Source organism: Hippocampus comes, unplaced genomic scaffold (genome assembly GCF_001891065.2).
Source record: "Hippocampus comes isolate QL1 unplaced genomic scaffold, H_comes_QL1_v1.1 scaffold57, whole genome shotgun sequence".
NCBI classification, from domain to species: Eukaryota; Metazoa; Chordata; class Actinopteri; order Syngnathiformes; family Syngnathidae; genus Hippocampus; species Hippocampus comes.
This window is the reverse complement of record NW_017805039.1, coordinates 274,134-293,879: the sequence shown is the minus strand read 5'-3', so window position 1 is coordinate 293,879 and position 19,746 is coordinate 274,134. Positions and strand designations below refer to the sequence as shown.

Sequence of the window (19,746 nt, the reverse complement as noted above, 5' to 3'; positions counted from 1 at the left end):
AATAACAGATGTATTATAAAATTAGCACCTGTCTGACAGCATTAAAAAAACCTGAACATTATTATCTTTGTGAAAGCATTTTTTGATTTTTTTTTTTTTGTATTGGACCTGTAGAGGTGGAATCTATTAAGTGAGTGGAAAGTACCATTTCAAGTACTAAACCTTATTTCAGATGCCAGTGGTGTGAAGATGAAATGATGGGGAGGGGGCATGAAAAAAATTAAATGGTGTGTTGTCAAAATCAGATGGAATCTTTCCAATAAAAGTAGCTAAGCGTTTTACGAACAGTTGGTGAGTTCAAGAGCAAGCTAACAAGTTGGCTTGGGAGTACCCCACATTACATCATAACTGATTACTGTAATTCATCTAATGAGGTCGCTTCTGTGGCCAAGACGGGAGTTGAAAATTTGTCAGATGGTAGATTGCGCCCATTTTAATCTGCAAAAATGTACTGCACCCTTCCGTCTGTCACGATTTTAAAGTTGCTACGACGTTGAATCGGGGAAGGGACACCATGCAGCTGTTGTTGCGTCCCATTCGCTAAAAACATGCTTGTTACCATACATGCTGCGGGGGCATCTGTGAACACTTTTTAACAGCTGCTCTGCTACACTGGTATCGTGCCCCTCTTCACACACACGTTCAACCGTTAGTCAGCATATGGCACATACAGGACAACTGGCACAGGCCTCATGTGTCGTGTCATTTATATTTAGCATGTTTCATGCATCCAGGATGCCAAACACATTAATGTCTCATCTGATTTGACCATTTTGTGTATGAGAAGGAATTGGAAATGTATTCTGGGGTTACTTGTGAAGGTTCCACCCAACTTCATTAGGATGAATTGGGGGTTTTTGTGGCAACCACAAACGTGTGTGTGTGTGTGTGCGTGCGTGTGTGTTCAGCTCGTTTACTGTACTTGTGGAGTGTGTTGTGGCCCTACTGACATTTCTTGGCAGTTAAGTTCATATTTAAACACTGCACATTTTTTTTTCCCCATTTAACTAGATGTGACGTCACACATCTGGATTTTCAGTGGCGGATGACGTTTTGCGCTCAAGTAGTCTCCAGCTACAATCAAACACACACACTTCGTATTTCTGAATAAAACTATATTGCTTGTATTTTCAAAGAACAGCACACATACACTGGAGCAGTAGCTGTTGCATTTCTTTCTGTGAAATGGGGGGGAGGAAAAAAAAAAGGGAGATCCCATTGAGGGAGAACTGGGGGTCTTCAGTATACAACAGTGAGGTTCATAACATCCCCCTTCAGAGTAAACGCATTGTTTCATTCTTTAATCGGACGCAGGAGGACAAATAATTGACAAGAGCAAAAAAAAAAAAAAAAAAAAATGGCGCTGCTTGATATACTTAAGATGACCCGGGAGACAAAATCCTCCTATTAAGTATGATTGAACGTGAGGATCTAGTGAGGCAAGGATGCGGGTCTCCTTGCATTTTGAAAAAGGAGCGGCGCAGATATCTGGGAGCTGATTGGCTGAGTGAGATGGTCCGGCGGGACAAACACACATGGCAACTAGCGCATTCGCATGTGCAGGCTGTGCTTGGGTCCGTCCACTCGTTCCAACTTCTCAAAGTGTTTCCTAGCATTGCGGATATTGATGAGGGTGGCTGCAGAGGCTGTCCGGAAACAGATGCAATATAAAAGTCAATGGATTTGACCTAACACAAGAAGGGAGATGCAGTGGAACCTCCAAGATCAAATACGATATGTGTTCTCATAAAAAATTCAACCAACAAAAACAATTCCCATAGGAAACATGTTCATTCCTTGGTGCCAGGCTCAGCCCAACCACTCAAATTCCGAAAACTTTGACTTACTCGACAAGCGGTGTTTTTGCAATTTGCTAACTGTGATTGGTTGCTGTAGCAACGGCGTCGGAACGGAGGCGTCGTCCGGCACGTGTCGTGTTTGATGCCATCGCTCCACACTTCATTTTAGTTGCGATTGGTTTTGGACGACATTCCTTCCTCCCGCATGTTGCTCCGGAGATACCGCCACGAAAAGCAATGGGAAGGAACTTCTTTTGTCCACAAAGCGTCATCTTCGGAAGATGATGCCAAGTTATGGCTACACGTTTGATCAGTGTTACTATTCCTTTCTGTTTACCGTTTCTTCTTTCATTTATTGGCGGATTCTGTTTACTTCAACGTGCAAAGTAAAGTGAGAAGGAAAAGCTGCAGCTGCACACGTTTGCGCCGCATTTAATGGAGAAATTACGCTCACGGCTGGTCACGTAATATAATGATTCTCAATTCTATAATCACCCAGCCCGACTTATATTGCCCTTTGGAAAGGTGATCGACACGGTACTGTGGAGGCTCCGCTGTATGATTCAATCAGTACTCACGAATAGATGGGTCTGACATGATGACCATGACGTATGTGTTGGAAGTGAAGACGTCAATGAAGGCCGCAAAGTTGGAGTTCCTCACCTCCATGCTCTGGAAAGAGGCTGCCAGTTTACTGAAATCGAATGAAAGAATGTCAGTGGTGACCTAAACCTTTATGTTTCTTTGGCTTTTTCTGATTGGGGGGTGGGGGTGGGGGGACATAACATGACATCAGATGATACAATTCTACTTTAGTCCTGTGAATGGCAGTAAAGTGCATGAGCAAAGAAGGTAAAGTGCCACAACATAAGTTTGGTGATGGGCTGATAAACGCAATCAAAACTCCCGCAATATTGGAAGCATGATTTCGACTTGTTTTCCTCAAACTGGTTCATCGAAATGCATTTTGATCCTCTTTTGTTTTTTCTTCATATGAATAAACATAATATGAATAAATGAGCGCGCCACTTCCACCTAGCGCAGGGGATGTGCAATTACACATTTTTTCTAGTGGGGGCGGGGGGGGCACATGTTCCCGGGGGTACACTTGGGCACACAATTTGAGAAGGATGCTATTCTGTGAACTTACCTACAGCTGAGTTTGAACTGTTTGATGATATTACTGATCTTCTCAAAACGGTGAGCATCCCGCTGCTCTTTGCACTGGTAGTGGGAGATCACCTGCATTGAAAATGTTCATACAGAATATATGTTTGGTTATGGATGCAAACACTGTGCACCGATGAGACTTTGTGTTACATGAGATGCTCTGACCAGAAAAGTGGCTCTCTCAAAGAGAAGGACTTCATCTGCCTCTATAATCTGTGCAAAGTTCCTTAGGTTGGTCTCAAGTTGCTGGACGTTCGGGATAAGCTGGTACACAATGCTGGACCACGCCTGTAGGAATACATATTTAAACCATTTGGTCTCGCATTGGGCAGAATTAATACCAGAAAAAAATGTCGCGACTGGTCACACGGGCAAACCTTGTACAGAGTTTCATCCCAGATGGACGTCCTGAAGCATGTGCAAGCTAAAGGTCGGGAAAGTCTCTTCAAGTCCTCCTCGCGCTCCTTAAAGATCTGTCAAGGCCACACAAACAAAGTTATTTTTGTTCATGAAAATGAACAAAATAACTACGATTAAAAGTTGATGGTTTAATAGGCTATCTTCAATTTGCGTGAAAATGTCCCCATTTTAGTCTTTCTCAATCCACTGAACAAATAGACAAAAATTAAAACTAATACACACTAGATTAAAATTAAGCATTTTTGAAAAAAAATAAATCTAATCAAAACTAACAAAAAACACTGTAAAAATGCATTGCAAATACTTACATTTGAAAAGTAAAAAAAGGAAATGAAAAAACAAACTTCAATGAAAAATCCCAAACTATTGTAACCCGGAAACATACAGATTGTTATGCATTTCTGACTGCCCCTTTTGTCAATGATCATTCATCTGAGTCCTTCCATAAATCTGCCACGATTGATCCACCTTACCAAGTCTCTCTGGTCCTCCTGCACCAGATCCATTTTGTGCACGAGGCAGAAGACTTTAGCGTCAGGAGAGTTCTGTAGGATGGCTTCCAGACACGACTGGTAGTAATGCATGTCTTTCTCCAACTCACGGCTCTCTACGTCGAAAACATAAATAAGCACTTCCACATTCCGAAAGATGTTGTCCCTCTGGCTGGTGAAGTAGTTCTCCATGAAAGTGTCTTGTCTGGGGGAAGAAAGGAGGTGCGTGTGTTGCGCAGCCCATCAATCAAAAGCTGGAAAATCAACAACAAATCTACTTTACCCTCCGCAATCCCAAAGGTTGAGAACGAGGTTGCCAAGAAATCGCACATGCGAGTGTTCCACATCAACTGCAGTTCACAAAATAAGTCAAAAAGGATTTGATTAAAGGAATAGGAAAAGCAAGAAAGAAGACGCATGGACTCTTTTGGACGTTCTTACTTGTTGCTCCAAGGCGACGCGTGTCTCGAGCTATGTAGTTGGCAAAGATGATTGATCTCATACTGGTCTTTCCTGACCCACTTTTCCCCATCAATAACACCTAAAAAAGACGGGTTTGACAGATCACTGACATGCAACCAGCGAATTATAATGTAACGTGAGCAGATAATGGATGCATACTGTCCAGAAAGCATTGTGTCCACTAATGACTTTCATGACACTAATTAAGGAACCAAAATTTTTTGACACAGCTTTCAGTACCATTTTTTTCTTGCCTCTGCCAAGTGCTTCCTTGCGCATAGTTCGGTTGGTTTTCTCATATAGATATATAGAATCCACGTGTGTGGTTCTTGACCTGATCAATATATGACCGACACCTTGATTCTCATGACGCAAGCATTTTCAAAAGAAATCTGCCCTCTGTTTTTCACCTATTACAGAGTTGAAGACAGCAAACGCAAAGCGCCTTCTGTTCTGAATATCAAGACAATTCACTTAACCCATCTGTCCGCTCCACAACAGTCAACTCCAGTCACATCAATTATATGAACCAACCGTCGAACTAACCCGCATTTGACAGTGTCACTCAAAACTCAAATGCGGTTATGTTTGGACGTCACCGACCTTTTTCTTCATGGCTGAACTGGACATCCCCTTCAGAAGACACGGTGGAAGTTTGCAACGAGCTGCGGATCAGGTGACTTCTTGTGCGCAGCTCTCCTCTTCCTCCCACTCAGCTGAGGCACACAAATTTGCACTTAGGTGTTCACTTCCACTGGAGCCACTTAAGCAAGCGTGTCACGCGGTGAGAAACTTAAAAAAAAACAACAACAAGACTACACGCACTAACAAGGCGAAATTAGAAGTTCTAAATAATTACCTAACTTCATGCAAGTCCACTTTCCGACGAGTAGCAAAATCTAAGCTAAAGCTAACTCAGCTAGCGAGACATACGGTAGATTCATGCCATGCAGCTTCAGCGCAAGCTAATAAAAAAAAAATCAACTGCTATTAGAGTATCTTACCCAAACTGCACAGAAAGTTTACTCGTGTTCAACCGAGAGTAGACATAAGTTATTGGCGTAAAAGAATGTACATTACTTGATGATATCAGGTACAGGCAAGAATTGAGATCAGCTGCTTCCTGTTTACGCCGCAGTCACATGACGTGACGTATGCTCCCAGTTGTGGCTGACAGTAATAAAAAAATAAATAAATAATACGTAGTTTCCGGGTGCGTCACAATTGTTTGAGTTTCCTTAAAGGGGAATTTTGTAGATAATTAACTATGAACGTTATACTGTATCTGTACTATTTTTGGGCTGTTTATTCTATAACGCACATAATAGTAGTAATAAGAATACAACTTTTTTTTTTAAAAGGGGTCATACATCAATTTATCACACTGCCTGTCGTCATTCGGATCACTGGTAAACTCGAACCTTTAGAGCAGTTGTTTGCAAAGTATGCCGCCAAATGAATGTTTTTTTTTTTTGTCAGCCACAATAAATAAAAAAGTCGTATGATTTAATCAAAACAAAAACATTAAGCAACCTGCATCAAAATGTGATAGTACAAAAGTTGAAAACAGACCACTATTTTATTGGGGGGGGGACCTAACGTAAGATGAATGTTACACGATTTTTTTCAAATGTAATTTTTAAAAAGTATCCTTAACGTGTCACGTTTTTTAGTTAAAAAATATTAATACAGGTTTTTTTCCTGAAATGTTTAACTGATTAGCATAATTTGAGCATATTGAATTGTTTTTTAACATATTTCAGAACCACGAGGCTATGGGACTGAGAACTGACAAAACAAAAACCTGTGATGCACGGTGACCAAGTGCCACAGTTGTCTATCAATTCTCACCAAAAATTAGCTTGGAAATGCTCCAGCTAACGTTCAACCCTAATGAGAATAAGTGCTATTAAAAAAAAAAAACGGTATAGGAAATAGTTTCACATTGGCACGGAGTTGAATAATTTATTGTGAAGACCAACTAGATACAAGTATTATTATAAAAGTTTATTGTGTGTAATCTGCAAACTGTAACCTGGAACCAAACGATCAGTAGATTACCACACAAGGCCTTGTCATCAGGAAAGGATACGTAATGTCTCTCACACAGTAGGACAAGAATAACCGGTCATACAGTTTGAAGAATAAAAGACTTTCCCGCACCAATGCTTCTTCACTGCAATTCTATGGTATTGGCTTTTATATATGGTAAAAAGAAATACCACGCCATTTACTTGTTCGCAAATTCTTCCGTGTTTGTGTTTTACAATAACATTACATATGAACATCTCCTACAACCAGCATTCCTGTTGGAATCCAACATTTCAAATGTCTGTCAATTGTTATAAACACAAAATCCACAAGGGTTATGCTCCACAGAGAAATTCACTAATGTAAAGAGGAGAAACGGATATGATGTGAAAGTAATATTCATATAATGTATATGGACAGGTCTCTGTGGTCGCTCCGCTGCACTTAGCCTTTACATTTGATCTCGGAGTCTGGCCAGCCTTTGGGACAGCTCATCCTTTAAACGACAACAAGCAAAGACAATCATTGATTTGGACAGGTTAGGACAACAATAGGATAACACCCCCTCGCCTCTTCCCAAGGACTTAATTCTTGTAGTATTAGTCTTTTTCAGAATTTCCCGAATATTTCTTCCTGCTATTGAGTGTAAGTGCTTGATGGGAAATTATTCAAAAAGCCACTTCACCTGTTCTGCTGAGGCCACGCTGGCGCCCACCGATCCCGTCTGTCCCTGAGGGAGCTCCAGGTTCAAGTCCAACCTAAACAAAGTGCATCAAACTCAAATAAGCAGCCTTCAATCCTCCTCAAATAAAAACTAACTTGCGCACTAATTTTACGCAAGTTCAATTCTTTCCTAAAATACATTACCCTGCTTCATCTGCCATCTCGTGTAACAATGAATCCACTTGGGACTGAAACACACATCAAGGACCGCGTGAGTGCATATGTTGCAAATAAAGTGCACCGTGTAGAATGAAATCTGTAATTGTGTCGTGTACCTGTGGAGTGGTCAGTGTTGTCGAGCTACTCATTGTGTCTTCCATCTGCGCTGTCTGAACATCCAGCGTCTCAAACTGGCGCTCAAATTTATCCATGAGACCTGAGATCTGCAAGGCAAAAAGCGATGGAATGATTTGTCCACAACATCATCGAGCACAGCCCAAGAGCCTTTCATAATCAATTTTAGATTACGTAATGTGCACCCACAAAAGCTACATTTTTCTCACAAAGCTTTATATGTCTGTCTCATGAAGTGACATAATCATGATACTAGAAACAGCCTTTAGGATGCCACAGTTTAGTTCACCTCCACTGCAATCGAAAACCACAATAATCGAAAATCAAACGGCACCCAAAATCTTTTGTTTAGATGGCCATTTTATTCTTCTGCATATTTATGAAAAAGGCTACCTTCTCCAGATTCATCGACTTCAGAGTAACATCCATGCCTTTCACCACTCCAGCCATAGATTTTGTGACCTGAGAAGAAGTACATGGTTACTAAAGTGCAACACATACAGACCACATTTTCTGTTCATAAAAGTACAATACAGAGAGTACATCTCAATCGCATACACACATATGCACGCACACGCAAAACAAAAATCACTCACTGCATCTACAAGCTAATGCTGACTCCACACAACAAATGGGTTCGGTTTTGATACCTAATGTGCAATTTTTATGCATCGTTATCATGAGAATAGGTTTGAAAACGTAATTTGTAGATGAAATGTGATAACATTTTACTGTAATAAGGGGAGCTGAAATGAAGAAGATTATGACGAGTGCCCAAAACTATCTGCTAGTATTACAATATAATTAATTTGATCCCAAAATATGAGTTTAATGACTAACTCAATTGGCATAAAACTTAATACAGTTTGTGTAAAGTGCTAGTGCACATCTGTATGTCCACATCAGGTTGTGCTACCAAATGATGAGTCTCATATGAAGGTGGTTTGTGTCCCCTGAAATATACTTTTCATAAGTTTGACCCATAAAAGCTTCCACAATACGGATTATACCATTCGCTTTAATAAACTCAAATTCATCCTATGTGTATGGTGTTGATGCTTTATGATCCTTTCTGTCTTAAGTGCATTGCCGCCATCTTGTGGCACCTATTCATAATCACAAACTCCTTTTAGGGAGAGGAAATTATTCTCAGGCTTTCAATATTTGGCAGGGCTCACTGTATAGTGTACATTCAAAGTACCTGGTTCATTGTGACAGCAGTTTGGACCCTTGCAGCCACTGCATCCACCCGAGCACTCATCCTCAAGTAGGTCACAGACTGGTTCTTCTGTCTGATGGCGTTCTCTGCATGGATCCTCGCCACATCCATGTTTCCCTTCTGGATGGCCTTAAGACAAACGCACAAACGGTATCAACTGTCTACAGCAGAGTCTCATAACCAGTATTTAGGTCACATACTTTCTTGACTTTTGCCTTCTCCAATTTCTCTTCTTTGTCGCATTTCTTGGAGTTTCTTTGAAGTTCTTTGGCGGCAAACTTTAAATTGAAAAGATGCTCTAGGATATGAGGTTAATGGAAATACAAGAAACCGTGGCAGATACTTTTGAATGACAACTGCTGAGCGTGACTCAGAGCTGTCAACAAAACAGTACAGTAGAAACATTCAAGTCCTTACGTAACAGACAGAGCAAAACTGGAAACTGATCTATCAGAAACCATTCAAACTAAACAATCCAACAACTCACGAACCATTTGAGGCCTCAGTTGCTAGTGACAGATATAGGTAATTCAGATACTGTAGTATTTTATCTTTTATGTCTACTATCAATTAAGTTGGTTCAATAGAGTTGTTGAATGAGGCTGTCATATCTACACGATCATTCGACCACATTTCGATTACTGTAAAATATATAAATACAATCATAATAATAAAAACACGATTCCATTTGGTGGGCGTTTCAATAATAATCCGACCAATAGCAACATATCTTTTCTAAGGCCGAAGAACAGTTCAAACCGGCGTTTACGGTAGACTGCATAATTGAAGCTTTACTTTTTAATCCAGCAAGTATATGACGGTTTAGCAATATTTCTAACATGTAAACAAAACCCGTATCGTCCAAAAATATCTTGTTATGTTCGGCGCCCGGACCTTCGCAATGGCATTCCAACAGTTCTCTTACTCAAACTGTCTTTTCGAAGGATACTATCCATGCTTGGCATTCTGCGGTTGCTTTGACGGTCACAAAGTTGTTTCCCAAAGAAGCGCCTTCAAAAAAATGCAAAATAAAGCCGGATTTGTCAGTAAATCCGTTGGTCTTTTCTGGTTTCGGTCTCCTTTTAGTCGTCGCCTTCCGCACTTCCTGGTGTCTTATCAAAATATGACTGACGTCACCGTCATGTGGTGTTGCCTAGTTTGGCGTAACAAAGAGGCTAGACCCCGCCTTCCTGAGCTTTGTGCGTCGAAGTTGCTGCCATATTGGATGTGGAAAAGTTGAACACTAGTTGGAGATGCCTCGTTCTACTTTTTATTTTTATTATTATGTTTTTGCTGCTTGGAGATGTAACAACTGTTTTAAACGAGGTAAAATGCTGATAATAACCGTCTGTGTGGGATGTAAATAACAGGAAAGATTTTCTGCCAAAGAAGACCAATTCTATTCACGAATGAACATGAAGTAGACATAGTGTACAGTATTTATTATTGTATTTTTAGTTACCCCAGAGCCTTGAGTTTGACACCAGTGGTTTTGGGTCAGACATGACACATTCAACTTGGACGCGCTCACGTATCCTAGCAACGGACCAACTCCGGAGGCCAACCCTCCCAATCAAAACTGTGAATGAAATATTTACACACACAAAAAAGATATACATAACCGCAAAAATAACAACGCAACTGTTTCCCGTGAGTCGAGACGTTCCGCTCATGACGTTGGTTACGCAAAACTATCGTTGTAATTGGACCGGACTGTGAGGTGGGCGGGGCTAGCCCTTGAACGATGATAAAAGATTTACGTTGCGTGGATGGCGGTGGGGGAGAGTGGATGACTCACTCGGTCCCCTCCGATGCGATGTTTCACCCCGCAACAGCTCGGGCAGCAGTGCAGTGGCACGCCGGCGGAGTAGCGTCACTAATGGTCGCTGTGCTTCAAGCAGTCCAACTCGCCCCCCAACATCCTTAACATACTCTCAACTGATCCCATAACATACAACACTTCTGCTCGGACACTTTGAGTGGGCTCCAAGTTGCAAGAACGAGCGTCGTGATTTGCCGTAAATGTTCGTGACGCCAGATTGCCATGGAAACAGTGCTGCTGTACTGAGGAGGGGATAACTGTGCGTGGTGCCAGCGTTTTAACCTCTTTTTAAAGAGGTCTGATAAACCTTTTTGGATATATCCTCGAGACTTTTGTTGTTGTTTTGCCTTTCTGTGACTGTGCGTTCAATTTTAATTCGTCAGGAGAAAAAAACAACACAAAACAAACAAAAACAAACAAACAAGAAAAAAGGTAAGTTTCTTTTACTCACTCATGTTTCTCCATAATATCCTATCAACCTATTTACTCAAAAAATAGAGGACTTTCAAGTCATTTCTAATTTGACATTAGTGAAATAAATATAAAAAGTCATACTTCAAAATAAAGTTGCGCATAATTTTCTGTATTCATACCGTATAGTTGCACTTTCCTTTAATCTATGATGGACTATTTGTTGTGTATTTGTACCAGTGAATGCAGCGTTTTCATTGAACAGCTGTATGACTCATAGTGTTCATGTACTTAAAAAAAAAAAAAAGCCAAGTGGAAGTGGGGGACAGATGATTTAAACCCTTAAATTTCACGACACCCCTTAAAGAATATTCATATTCATATAAGACACTGATGCTGACCATTTAAATGTGCTGTTTGGCCACAAAATCATCGAGACTATCCAAGTGCGTCACATGACTTGGGCCAGTGCAAAACACATCAATACATAACAATCTTCTAGAATCTAGTCATAATTTCACTTTATTAGTTTTAATTTTATTTAGATGTGTGAAGTAAATAAGTAAATAACACGCAGCGAACAGTGCTCATAAAATAGACAGCAATTGTGTTTACTTGGGCCAGTGCAAAACACATCAATACATAACAATCTTCTAGAATCTAGTCATAATTTCACTTTATTAGTTTTAATTTTATTTAGATGTGTGAAGTAAATAAGTAAATAACACGCAGCTAACAGTGCTCATAAAATAGACAGCAATTGTATTTACATCAGCAGAAAAAATAATTGATTGTTTTTTTTTTTTTAAGTATACATTGGCCAATAATGACATGCTAAACGGTGCAATATTTTCTGCTACTTCATCAAGATTCTATTTTTAGTTTACAATAGTACTGACAGGATCATCTTTGACCTTGTCATTAAAATGCATCAGTTAGTGTAATGTAAACACAACCCATCCCCCCACCACCCATTCCATTTGTGCCACTTAACTCAAGCGTGGCAACGCAACTGTATATAGGGACAGTAAAAATGGAAATATCTCTTTCGTATTCAAGTAATATAGATCATCATAATACAACCGCAACACAATAATGTGGGATTTCACATTATTCACAAAATTTCACAGCATTCCCCTCCTCAATCACCCCCTATGTACTCTCACAAATGTGTCTTAGTAGCTTTTGATATGGTTTTGACGTTGATTGCTGAAATTGACATTGGCCTTGAAGCGTGAACGAGTGAATGAGTCATCCCACAAATAATGAAGCCTCAATACAGTGCAATGCTCTCTCCTCAAAACAACCCGAATAAAAGCACCTCATTATGCACAGATGCCCTCGAGTGTATAAACCGCATCACATGGTTAGATTCATCACCGCCACTTCACAGGAGAAGAGCTTATAGAGGGCCAGTGCAGACGACATTCACCATTTTACCTCAACGCTACATCTTGCCGGGAAAACGTCTGAATCATTTCAAGGAGCGAATGTATGATGGATGAAATTGTCTTGTTTTCATATGTACCTGTATATACTGTAAAGTATATCTTGTCATGGCAGGCAGAGCAACTTTGGAACAGCAGGTTAACAGTTTGGGAAAAAAAATGCAAAATGGTAACAAGTGGTTAGCGATACTCTGCCTCCCGGCTCGTATCGAACTGCCCTTGAGCAAGGCGGTAAATAGTATTTTGTATGTAAATACTACATTATTTGGAAGATTTTTCACTAAATTAATATCCTGTTCCTTTAAATTTGATAGGTAGATTGACAGATATGAGATAAAAAGTCTACACACCCCTGTTCAAATGACAGGTTTTTGTGATACATAAAAATGGAACAAAGAAAAGTTATTTTCAAACTTTTTCCGCCATTAATGTGACCTACAACATACATCCATCCATTTTCGAATTCGCTTATCCTCGCAAGGGTCGCGGACGTGGTGGAGTCTATCCCAACTGTCTTCGGGCAGAAGGCGGGGTACACCCTGAATTGGTTGCCAGCCAAAGACAAACGACCATTCGCGCTCACAATCACACCTAGTAGAGCATTCCAGCTTTCGACAACATCCTAGAAAGATGCGTTAGCTTCAATTTAGAATGCATATTTGTGCGCTGTGATTGACTGGCGACCAGTCCACGGTGACCCATCTCTCGTTCACAGTCAAATGGGAGAGGCCCAGCTCAGCCGTGACCTTAGTGAGTGTCGTCAGCTGCATTCTTGGTCAATGTGTCTTGTGCCAGCCTAAAAAAAACCAAAACACTAGGTTCTGGCATTCAAAACTTCTAATAGGCCACCTCTGTTTACAGGCAAGCATGACGGAGCGTCCAACCGAGAAACGATTCCACCACTTGACCTTGGAGCAACTCCAGGCTTTGGATAAAGTCCTGACCGAGGTCATTCCCATCCACGGGCGAGGGAATTTTCCGACACTGCAGGTGAGTGCCAAAGACATCATTCGTGTGGTGAAGGATCGACTTGTAGAAAGAAACATCCAGGTGAAGGATATACGCCTCAACGGAGCCACAGCCAGCCACGTCCTGGTGAGGGACAATGGTCTGGACGTCAGGGACTTAGACATTATTTTCGGAGTAGACTTGCCCAGGCAGGAGGACTTCCAGGTGATCAAGGAGGTGGTGCTGAGCAGCCTGAGAGACCTCCTCCCATGTGGAGTGAACAGACGCAAGCTCACCTGCCTCACCATGAAAGAAGCTTACGTGCAAAAGATGGTCAAAGTGTTCAACGAGCACGACAGGTGGAGCCTCATCTCGCTGTCCAACAACAGAGCCAAAACAGTGGGACTGAGATTCGTCAGTGCCCTTCGCAGGCAGTTTGAATTTAGCGTTGACTCCTTCCAGATCATCCTGGACCGCATGCTGGAGTCCTACTGGGAGAATGACAGGAGACAAGGGAGGAAGTTGTCCTCAGATGCCCGGACGTTGGCCTCAAAAGACAGCGAGGGGGAGAACGAAAAGCGAGCTCAGTCGAGCGTCCCTCAGGTCGACTCAAAGATGGCTTCTGGTGGAGAGACAGCGCATCGTCGTGAAGCTGTTGAGGAGGCAGAGCTTCTTCGTTCAGAGACAGAAAAGTGTGAGGGACAGGAGGGGTTAGCGCCCGAGGATGTCGATTTCAAGCTTCACCCTCAACAGGAAGAGCCAAAAATAGGCGCACACTCAGAAGAGGACATCGGTTTTGAGCTAAGGGATGACAAGGAAGCGCTTTCGAAGGGATCTGTTGTGGCTTCATCTCCTCCAGCGTGTGCATGTTTAAAGCTGCAGGTTCAAGATGAGGCCTCTCGTTCGCGTATCTCTATTACGGCACGGGTCGGGAAATCCTCCGTGCAGGATTGTGTCCAAGTGGACTCTGCTGTCCCCGGCCTGCAAGAGCCCCATCATGAGTTCTCCTCTCCTCCCCCGGCGAAGAAAACCTGCAGTATGTCTCCAGACGTTGTACCAGACTACTGCCCCTCGCCAAAACTACAAAGAAAAATGTCGCGCAAGATGATCTGTAGTCCCGAAAAATGGTCCTTGCTCACAGACGTGTCGGATATGACCACTCAGCTGTTTGCACCCATTGAGATACCCGCACCGTTTACGCCTCCTTTGCAAGACGGGGCTCATGGAACAACTTCCTCACAGAGAAGTTCAGCAAGTGTTCTCGGTACAGCTAGCACACACCAGGCTGGACCTGAAACTAATCAGGTTGCTGAACCAACTGTGAAGCCCAAACATTCCAAGAAGCCTCCAGATTGTGACAACGGCGGCCACACGCATGAAGCGAATGTAGGATTGACTCAGGATGTCCGTGCAGAAACTCCCCCGCTCAGCTGTGAATTAAGCTCATGGGAGTCCTCTGTGGTTGTGGAGGCGGAGTGCATGTATGGTGACTTCACCCAGGCCATGGAGCACCTTCGGCAGCGCCTCATTGCCACCCACCACCCCGAGGAGATCCGAGGAGGGGGCCTGCTGAAATACAGCGACCTCTTAGTGAGGAACTTCCGTCCGGCCAGCGAGACGGAGATCAAGTCTCTGGAGAGGTACATGTGCTCCCGCTTCTTCATCGACTTTCCCGATGTGAAGGAGCAGCAGCGCAAGATCGAGGCCCACCTGCATTGCCACTTTACGGGAAGCGAGGAGAGCAGCAAGTACGACTACCTGATGACTCTGCGACGCGTCATCGACGAGAGCACCGTGTGCTTGATGGGCCATGAGAGGAGGCAGACGCTCAACATGATCACCGTCCTAGCTCTGAGGGTGCTAGGGGAGCAGAACGCCATCCCCAACGCCGCCAACGTCACGTGCTTCTACCAACCGGCCCCTTACATGAGCGAGCCCATTTACGGCAGCTACTTCATCGCGCAGGCCCAGCCCTCGCTCGTCTACCACCCCTACCCGGTCCACGTGCACATGCAAAGCGGTCTGGTGTAGCCACGGCGTTGTGCCGACTGGGAGGCGGGAAGGCAGATTTCAGCAAGTGCCAGCACAGGCACTGATGCAAGTTTTGAAAACATGAGGCGCCCCCCCCGGGCACAGTGTCCTTTAATGCTTTGACGTCCCACCTTGGTCAGGACTCAGTGGAGTCCAAAGGCAAAGCATGTGAGCCTTGGTAGAAATTTGGAAAGGAGAGAATTGCAAAGTGGATTATGAACACAGAGAGCACAAAGGAGCCGAGTATGGAAAATGATTATGATGATTCCCAAACTCCAATTCAGATGAAGTTGGGACATTGAGTAAAACCGAAACCCCAGAATACATGATTTGCATATCCTTTTCAAAATCTATTCAAGTGAATACATGACCAAAGCAAGATATTTAATGTTCAAACTTGATGAAATATTGACTCATTCTGAATTGAATGCCTCCAACATGTTCCAAAAAAGCTGGGACACCCAACGTGTTGACCACTGTGTTCTTTTCCTGTAACTACACCCAATCAGTGTTTGGGAATTGTGTACACCAATTTTTGAAACTTTGCAGGTGGAATTTTCTACCATTCTTGCTTGATCAAACAACATCAGTTTCTCGAGAGTCTTGGGTCTCCGTTGTGGTGTTTTGTGCTTCATAATCTGCCACACAATTTCAATGGGAGACAGGTCTGGACTGCTGGCAGGCAAGTCTAGTACTAAACAGTGATGCCCGTTTTTAATGCAGTGTCGCCTGACGGATCGAAAGTCACAGACATTCAGTGATGGTTGGCCACTTAAATGCAGAGATTTCTCCAGATTCTCAGACTCTTTTGATATTATTGACCATATTCCTAAATTTGTTATACCCAATCGTGATACTCAAATTTTCCAAATAACTTGTGGAATATCCCAGACAGGTGTTTTTGAGCATTGCTCCTCCACTAGGTTTTTTGAAATGTGTTGCAGGCATTAAATTCAAAAGAGAATATTTGCCCCCCAAAATAACCCCAAAACATAACATTTATCAGTTAGCACTTTGCAAAAAAATATTATCTTGTCTTTGTAGTGCATTTGATTGAATATAGGTTGAAAAGTATTGCTAGATCATTACCACCTAAAAAAAAACTTGGCTCTATTACCATAATCACTAATGTTAAAATCCAGTAGTGTAGTGTGTGAAAACAAACATTTCTAAATGATTCAATGCAAAAGTACGGTACCTAATAATAACACAACCCAAGTGTACTTCAATGTGCTATACAACAGCACAACAAAAATAACGATTTCACTGTGTTGGCCATATTGGATAGGGAGCGATTTCGAACACAGCCTGTAACCGTTCAGTGAAATGTCGTCATGTGGTTTTACTCCAAGCGTGTGGCGTGAATCAATGTGTAGAATTGTAACAATTATGGTGCGTCAATGGTTTTCGTGTGAATTTTCAGTTTCAGTGGGGACTCATGGAAACATTGAACGTTTGCAAACCTGCTCGTTGTTCGATCGTCTTTTGAATGTCGAAGGAGAACTGGTTTTATCCTTCTGAATCATCTTGATTGAAATACTTGGAAATGCAACATTTGAATCCCATAATAGTACATAACAAGGCTTTATTTGGACTTATTATTTATAATAATGAAATGTCCGTATTAAATATTATATTTCTTTATAGTTTCATTCAGTCATTGACCCTTGGCAAACATGGCTAGTCAGTTAAACGCATCCTGGGTAATACCGGTACGTTGTTTCTCATACAGTATTTACGTTTTATTCTTCGGTGTAATAACTTGATTAAAGTCACTATAAAATACACCTGATTACAAACTTCACTAACCGTTCATTAAACAGCAAAAGAAAGTTTGCCAGCTAAACCTTCCGTACAAAAATGTACAGACGACTTTTCACCCACTATTTGTGACCCTATTTATATAACAATGACATTTATAATAAATGTGAAAGCTGTACTCTATCTTGAATTGATTGCAATTAAATATCTTAAGAGAATTTTTAGATCTGACCCGATGACAAGAGTCGGAAAATTGTATGCCATGTTAAACTCTTCTGTATTCATAGTATGACACGAATGCTATATGACAACAGTTTTATTTGTATCGGGTCATGTTTAAACAATGCGATTAGGTTTCAAGGAGTGTGACAAGCTGAGCAGTGTTTGTCGTGGATTTAGCGGAAAATCACTTGTTGGGATTGTGCAAACATGTTCTCTGCATTGTTCAAGTGGGCTAGATGTCGTGTTTTTAGACGTGCAGTTATGTGTACACGCACTGGCCACAACATTGGGTACACCCGGAGAAGACAATAAAATCCAATTGAAGACGTCACACCTTTACGTTGACGATAATGTTTCATTTTGATTGACACCGTAAGAGAAATATTCATTCAGCAAAATTCATTGCAGTGACAGAATATAAAAATTGGGACAGGTTGCTGCTGGATAGATTCCAGTCCACTCCCACAAACTATTGAATCAATTCATATCGAGTTGGATGTCAACTAATCAAGCGTAACTAAGGTGTTGAAATATATCTTTTTTTGATTTTATTTGCAGTATATAATTGACCTGTGTATCATTGTACCGAATGTTGTGGCTGCTGTGTTTATGAATATACAGTAAACATGAAAAAAAGACACTATCCTAGCACAGGTTGTTCACTCTTTATCTGAGGCTGAAGCACAATTTAAGTGCACATACAGTGGATATGAAAAGTCTACACACCCCTGTCAAAATCAGGCTTTTGTGGTATTTATGAACCCACGATAAATCATTTCAAAACTTTTTTTTTCCACCATTTTACAACCTGTACAACTCAACTGACACTATGTACATGTTGTAAAAATAAACAACCGAGATAATGTGGTTGCGCAAGTGTGTCCATTCTCCAGCTGGTGATGTGGCTAGTGAACCACATTCTGCTTTCATTTAAATTGCAACTGATTAACCCCAAATAAAGTTCGTCTTTTCCTGTCATTTTTTTTTAAAGCAGAAGACTGAAGGTTTAGTGCTAACACTAACTGGTATTTGGAATCGTTCATAATTCCCTCCATCTTTACTAAGACCCGGTTCAAGCAGAAGAAAATCAGCCCCAGCATGATGCTGCCACCACCTTGCTTCACTTTAGGTGCGGTCTTCCATGGCGCGATTGTTTGTGCCAAGCCTATTTTAAAAAAATGATTCATCTTGGTCTCATTGGTTTGTATCACACAAATCTGACATTTCAACAGGGATGTGTATGTTTGTAATATCCACTGTAGATAGCTGTTGTGTTTTCCTGCTTGTGATTCTCAGATGCAATGTTGAATTCATAATGTTTAAACTTTATCTGTTGTGGTAATTGGGCTTTTCCCCCCCCCATGTGTAGCACTCCCCAAAAACTATGGACGTAATCTCGTCATGATACATCAGTGTTGAGTTTGTTTTGCGATGCATGGTAATGAATAAAAATAACATCAAACCGCTCTTTGTCTGGAGTTCTCTCTCTTCTGTTCTCCCCTGGTCAGATCAAATGTGAAATAATTATACGTCATCATCATCATCATCAAATAAAAACGGCAAATTCCTGATGCTTGCTCTGCCAGTACACCCAAGATTCCTTTGAACCAGTGACAAATGCAATCGTATAATTGGCCTTCCTAAAACACGACACTACATGAGAAGGATGCAGTTGTGTGCAAAAAGACTTCAATGAGGGATGACAAGGTCACCTTTCACTTGACCTTTTTTTTGAAGTCACAATTTCCTTCAATGCATTGATCGAGTCTGCAGTTTGCAGGTGTGGCACGGCGCTGTGCGTCACAGCTCAGCCTTGTTTGCTCCTGCTCTGACTCAGCCCGCCTTTCAACGCATTAATGCAGTCTGCCGAAGCGGAACAGTCAGACAGATGTAACAGTCCTTGTTCAGCTGAAACATTTTAAGGCCTTGCCTTTGACGCTCGCTTAAGTACGGACACTGCCTATAGTTGCCAAAGGGATGCTGGAAAATAAGAATCAAATAATATGGAAACTGACTGTCCTGACATATTACAGTATTTACAGACTGCAATATTTTGCGAGCTAGTTTGTAGCATAAATGTTCAGCTATGCTAATTCTTCCAAAATTAAATATTTTTTTGAAAACACAAACATCTATCAATCTAAAGTAATATTAAAGAAATAATTCATTTTCCCAATTGATACAGTCCAATAAATGTCCATCCCGCCCACTTTCAAAAAAGCACCCTTAATGCTATACAGTATTAAAACAGGGGTTGCACACAGAGAACTAAATGAGGATGAAATCCTCATACTTAACGGCAACAATAAAATACAAAAGCCGTTGTATTTTTAAAAATCTTTTATTTAGAAAAAATTATTCAAACACACTGTGTATAAAAAAAACAAGTTTAGTTCTTCCACCCATGGTGGAATGTTTCATGTACATCAACAACTTTGATGCTCGAGACATCTGACAAAATCCTCTACTTGATAAATTAAAAGGAAAAAAAAAA

General features: G+C 41.5%; 3 protein-coding genes across 4 annotated transcripts; 1 reads left to right on the top strand and 2 right to left on the bottom strand.

Annotated features, from left to right (window-relative positions):
* Positions 1-1,098: 1,098 nt before the first annotated feature.
* rraga (Ras-related GTP binding A) lies at positions 1,099-5,492 on the bottom strand. The gene is made up of 10 exons (XM_019864345.1): positions 5,347-5,492; positions 4,946-5,058; positions 4,322-4,421; positions 4,164-4,230; positions 3,863-4,085; positions 3,347-3,442; positions 3,135-3,257; positions 2,950-3,041; positions 2,378-2,493; positions 1,099-1,646 (listed from the first exon to the last, which is right to left on the bottom strand). The coding sequence occupies exons 2-10, from the start codon at positions 4,970-4,972 to the stop codon at positions 1,543-1,545; spliced, it is 948 nt and encodes a 315-aa protein (XP_019719904.1). The 5' UTR covers positions 4,973-5,058; positions 5,347-5,492; the 3' UTR covers positions 1,099-1,542.
* An 836-nt stretch (positions 5,493-6,328) lies between these two features.
* On the bottom strand, positions 6,329-9,737 carry chmp1b (charged multivesicular body protein 1B). The gene is made up of 8 exons (XM_019864377.1): positions 9,559-9,737; positions 8,810-8,907; positions 8,592-8,738; positions 7,784-7,852; positions 7,372-7,479; positions 7,241-7,284; positions 7,059-7,131; positions 6,329-6,869 (listed from the first exon to the last, which is right to left on the bottom strand). Exons 1-8 carry the CDS (start codon positions 9,572-9,574, stop codon positions 6,825-6,827), a joined length of 600 nt encoding a protein of 199 aa, XP_019719936.1. The 5' UTR covers positions 9,575-9,737; the 3' UTR covers positions 6,329-6,824.
* Positions 9,738-9,894: 157 nt separating this feature from the next.
* LOC109512546 (protein FAM46C-like) lies at positions 9,895-16,286 on the top strand. Of its 2 annotated transcripts, XM_019864376.1 has the most exons (3): positions 9,895-10,863; positions 13,152-13,637; positions 13,701-16,286. In XM_019864376.1, the coding sequence occupies exons 2-3, from the start codon at positions 13,158-13,160 to the stop codon at positions 15,267-15,269; spliced, it is 2,049 nt and encodes a 682-aa protein (XP_019719935.1). In that variant the 5' UTR covers positions 9,895-10,863; positions 13,152-13,157; the 3' UTR covers positions 15,270-16,286. The 2 variants fall into 2 exon arrangements, with proteins under 2 accessions (XP_019719935.1, XP_019719934.1); XM_019864375.1 differs by having other exon boundaries at positions 13,152-16,286.
* Positions 16,287-19,746: the final 3,460 nt, after the last annotated feature.

Coding starts and splice junctions, on each gene's coding strand:
- rraga (XM_019864345.1), bottom strand. CDS start 4,972: ATGTCCAGTTCAGCCATGAAGAAAAAG. Junction 2,494..2,949: donor CAGTTCAAACTCAGCTGTAG/GTAAGTTCACAG, acceptor ATTCGATTTCAG/TAAACTGGCAGCCTCTTTCC. Junction 1,647..2,377: donor CATGTCAGACCCATCTATTC/GTGAGTACTGAT, acceptor GTTTCCGGACAG/CCTCTGCAGCCACCCTCATC.
- chmp1b (XM_019864377.1), bottom strand. Junction 7,853..8,591: donor CTGCTGTCACAATGAACCAG/GTACTTTGAATG, acceptor ACTTCTTCTCAG/GTCACAAAATCTATGGCTGG. Junction 7,132..7,240: donor GAGATGGCAGATGAAGCAGG/GTAATGTATTTT, acceptor CACTTTGTTTAG/GTTGGACTTGAACCTGGAGC.
- LOC109512546 (XM_019864375.1), top strand. CDS start 13,158: ATGACGGAGCGTCCAACCGAGAAACGATTCCACCACTTGACCTTGGAG.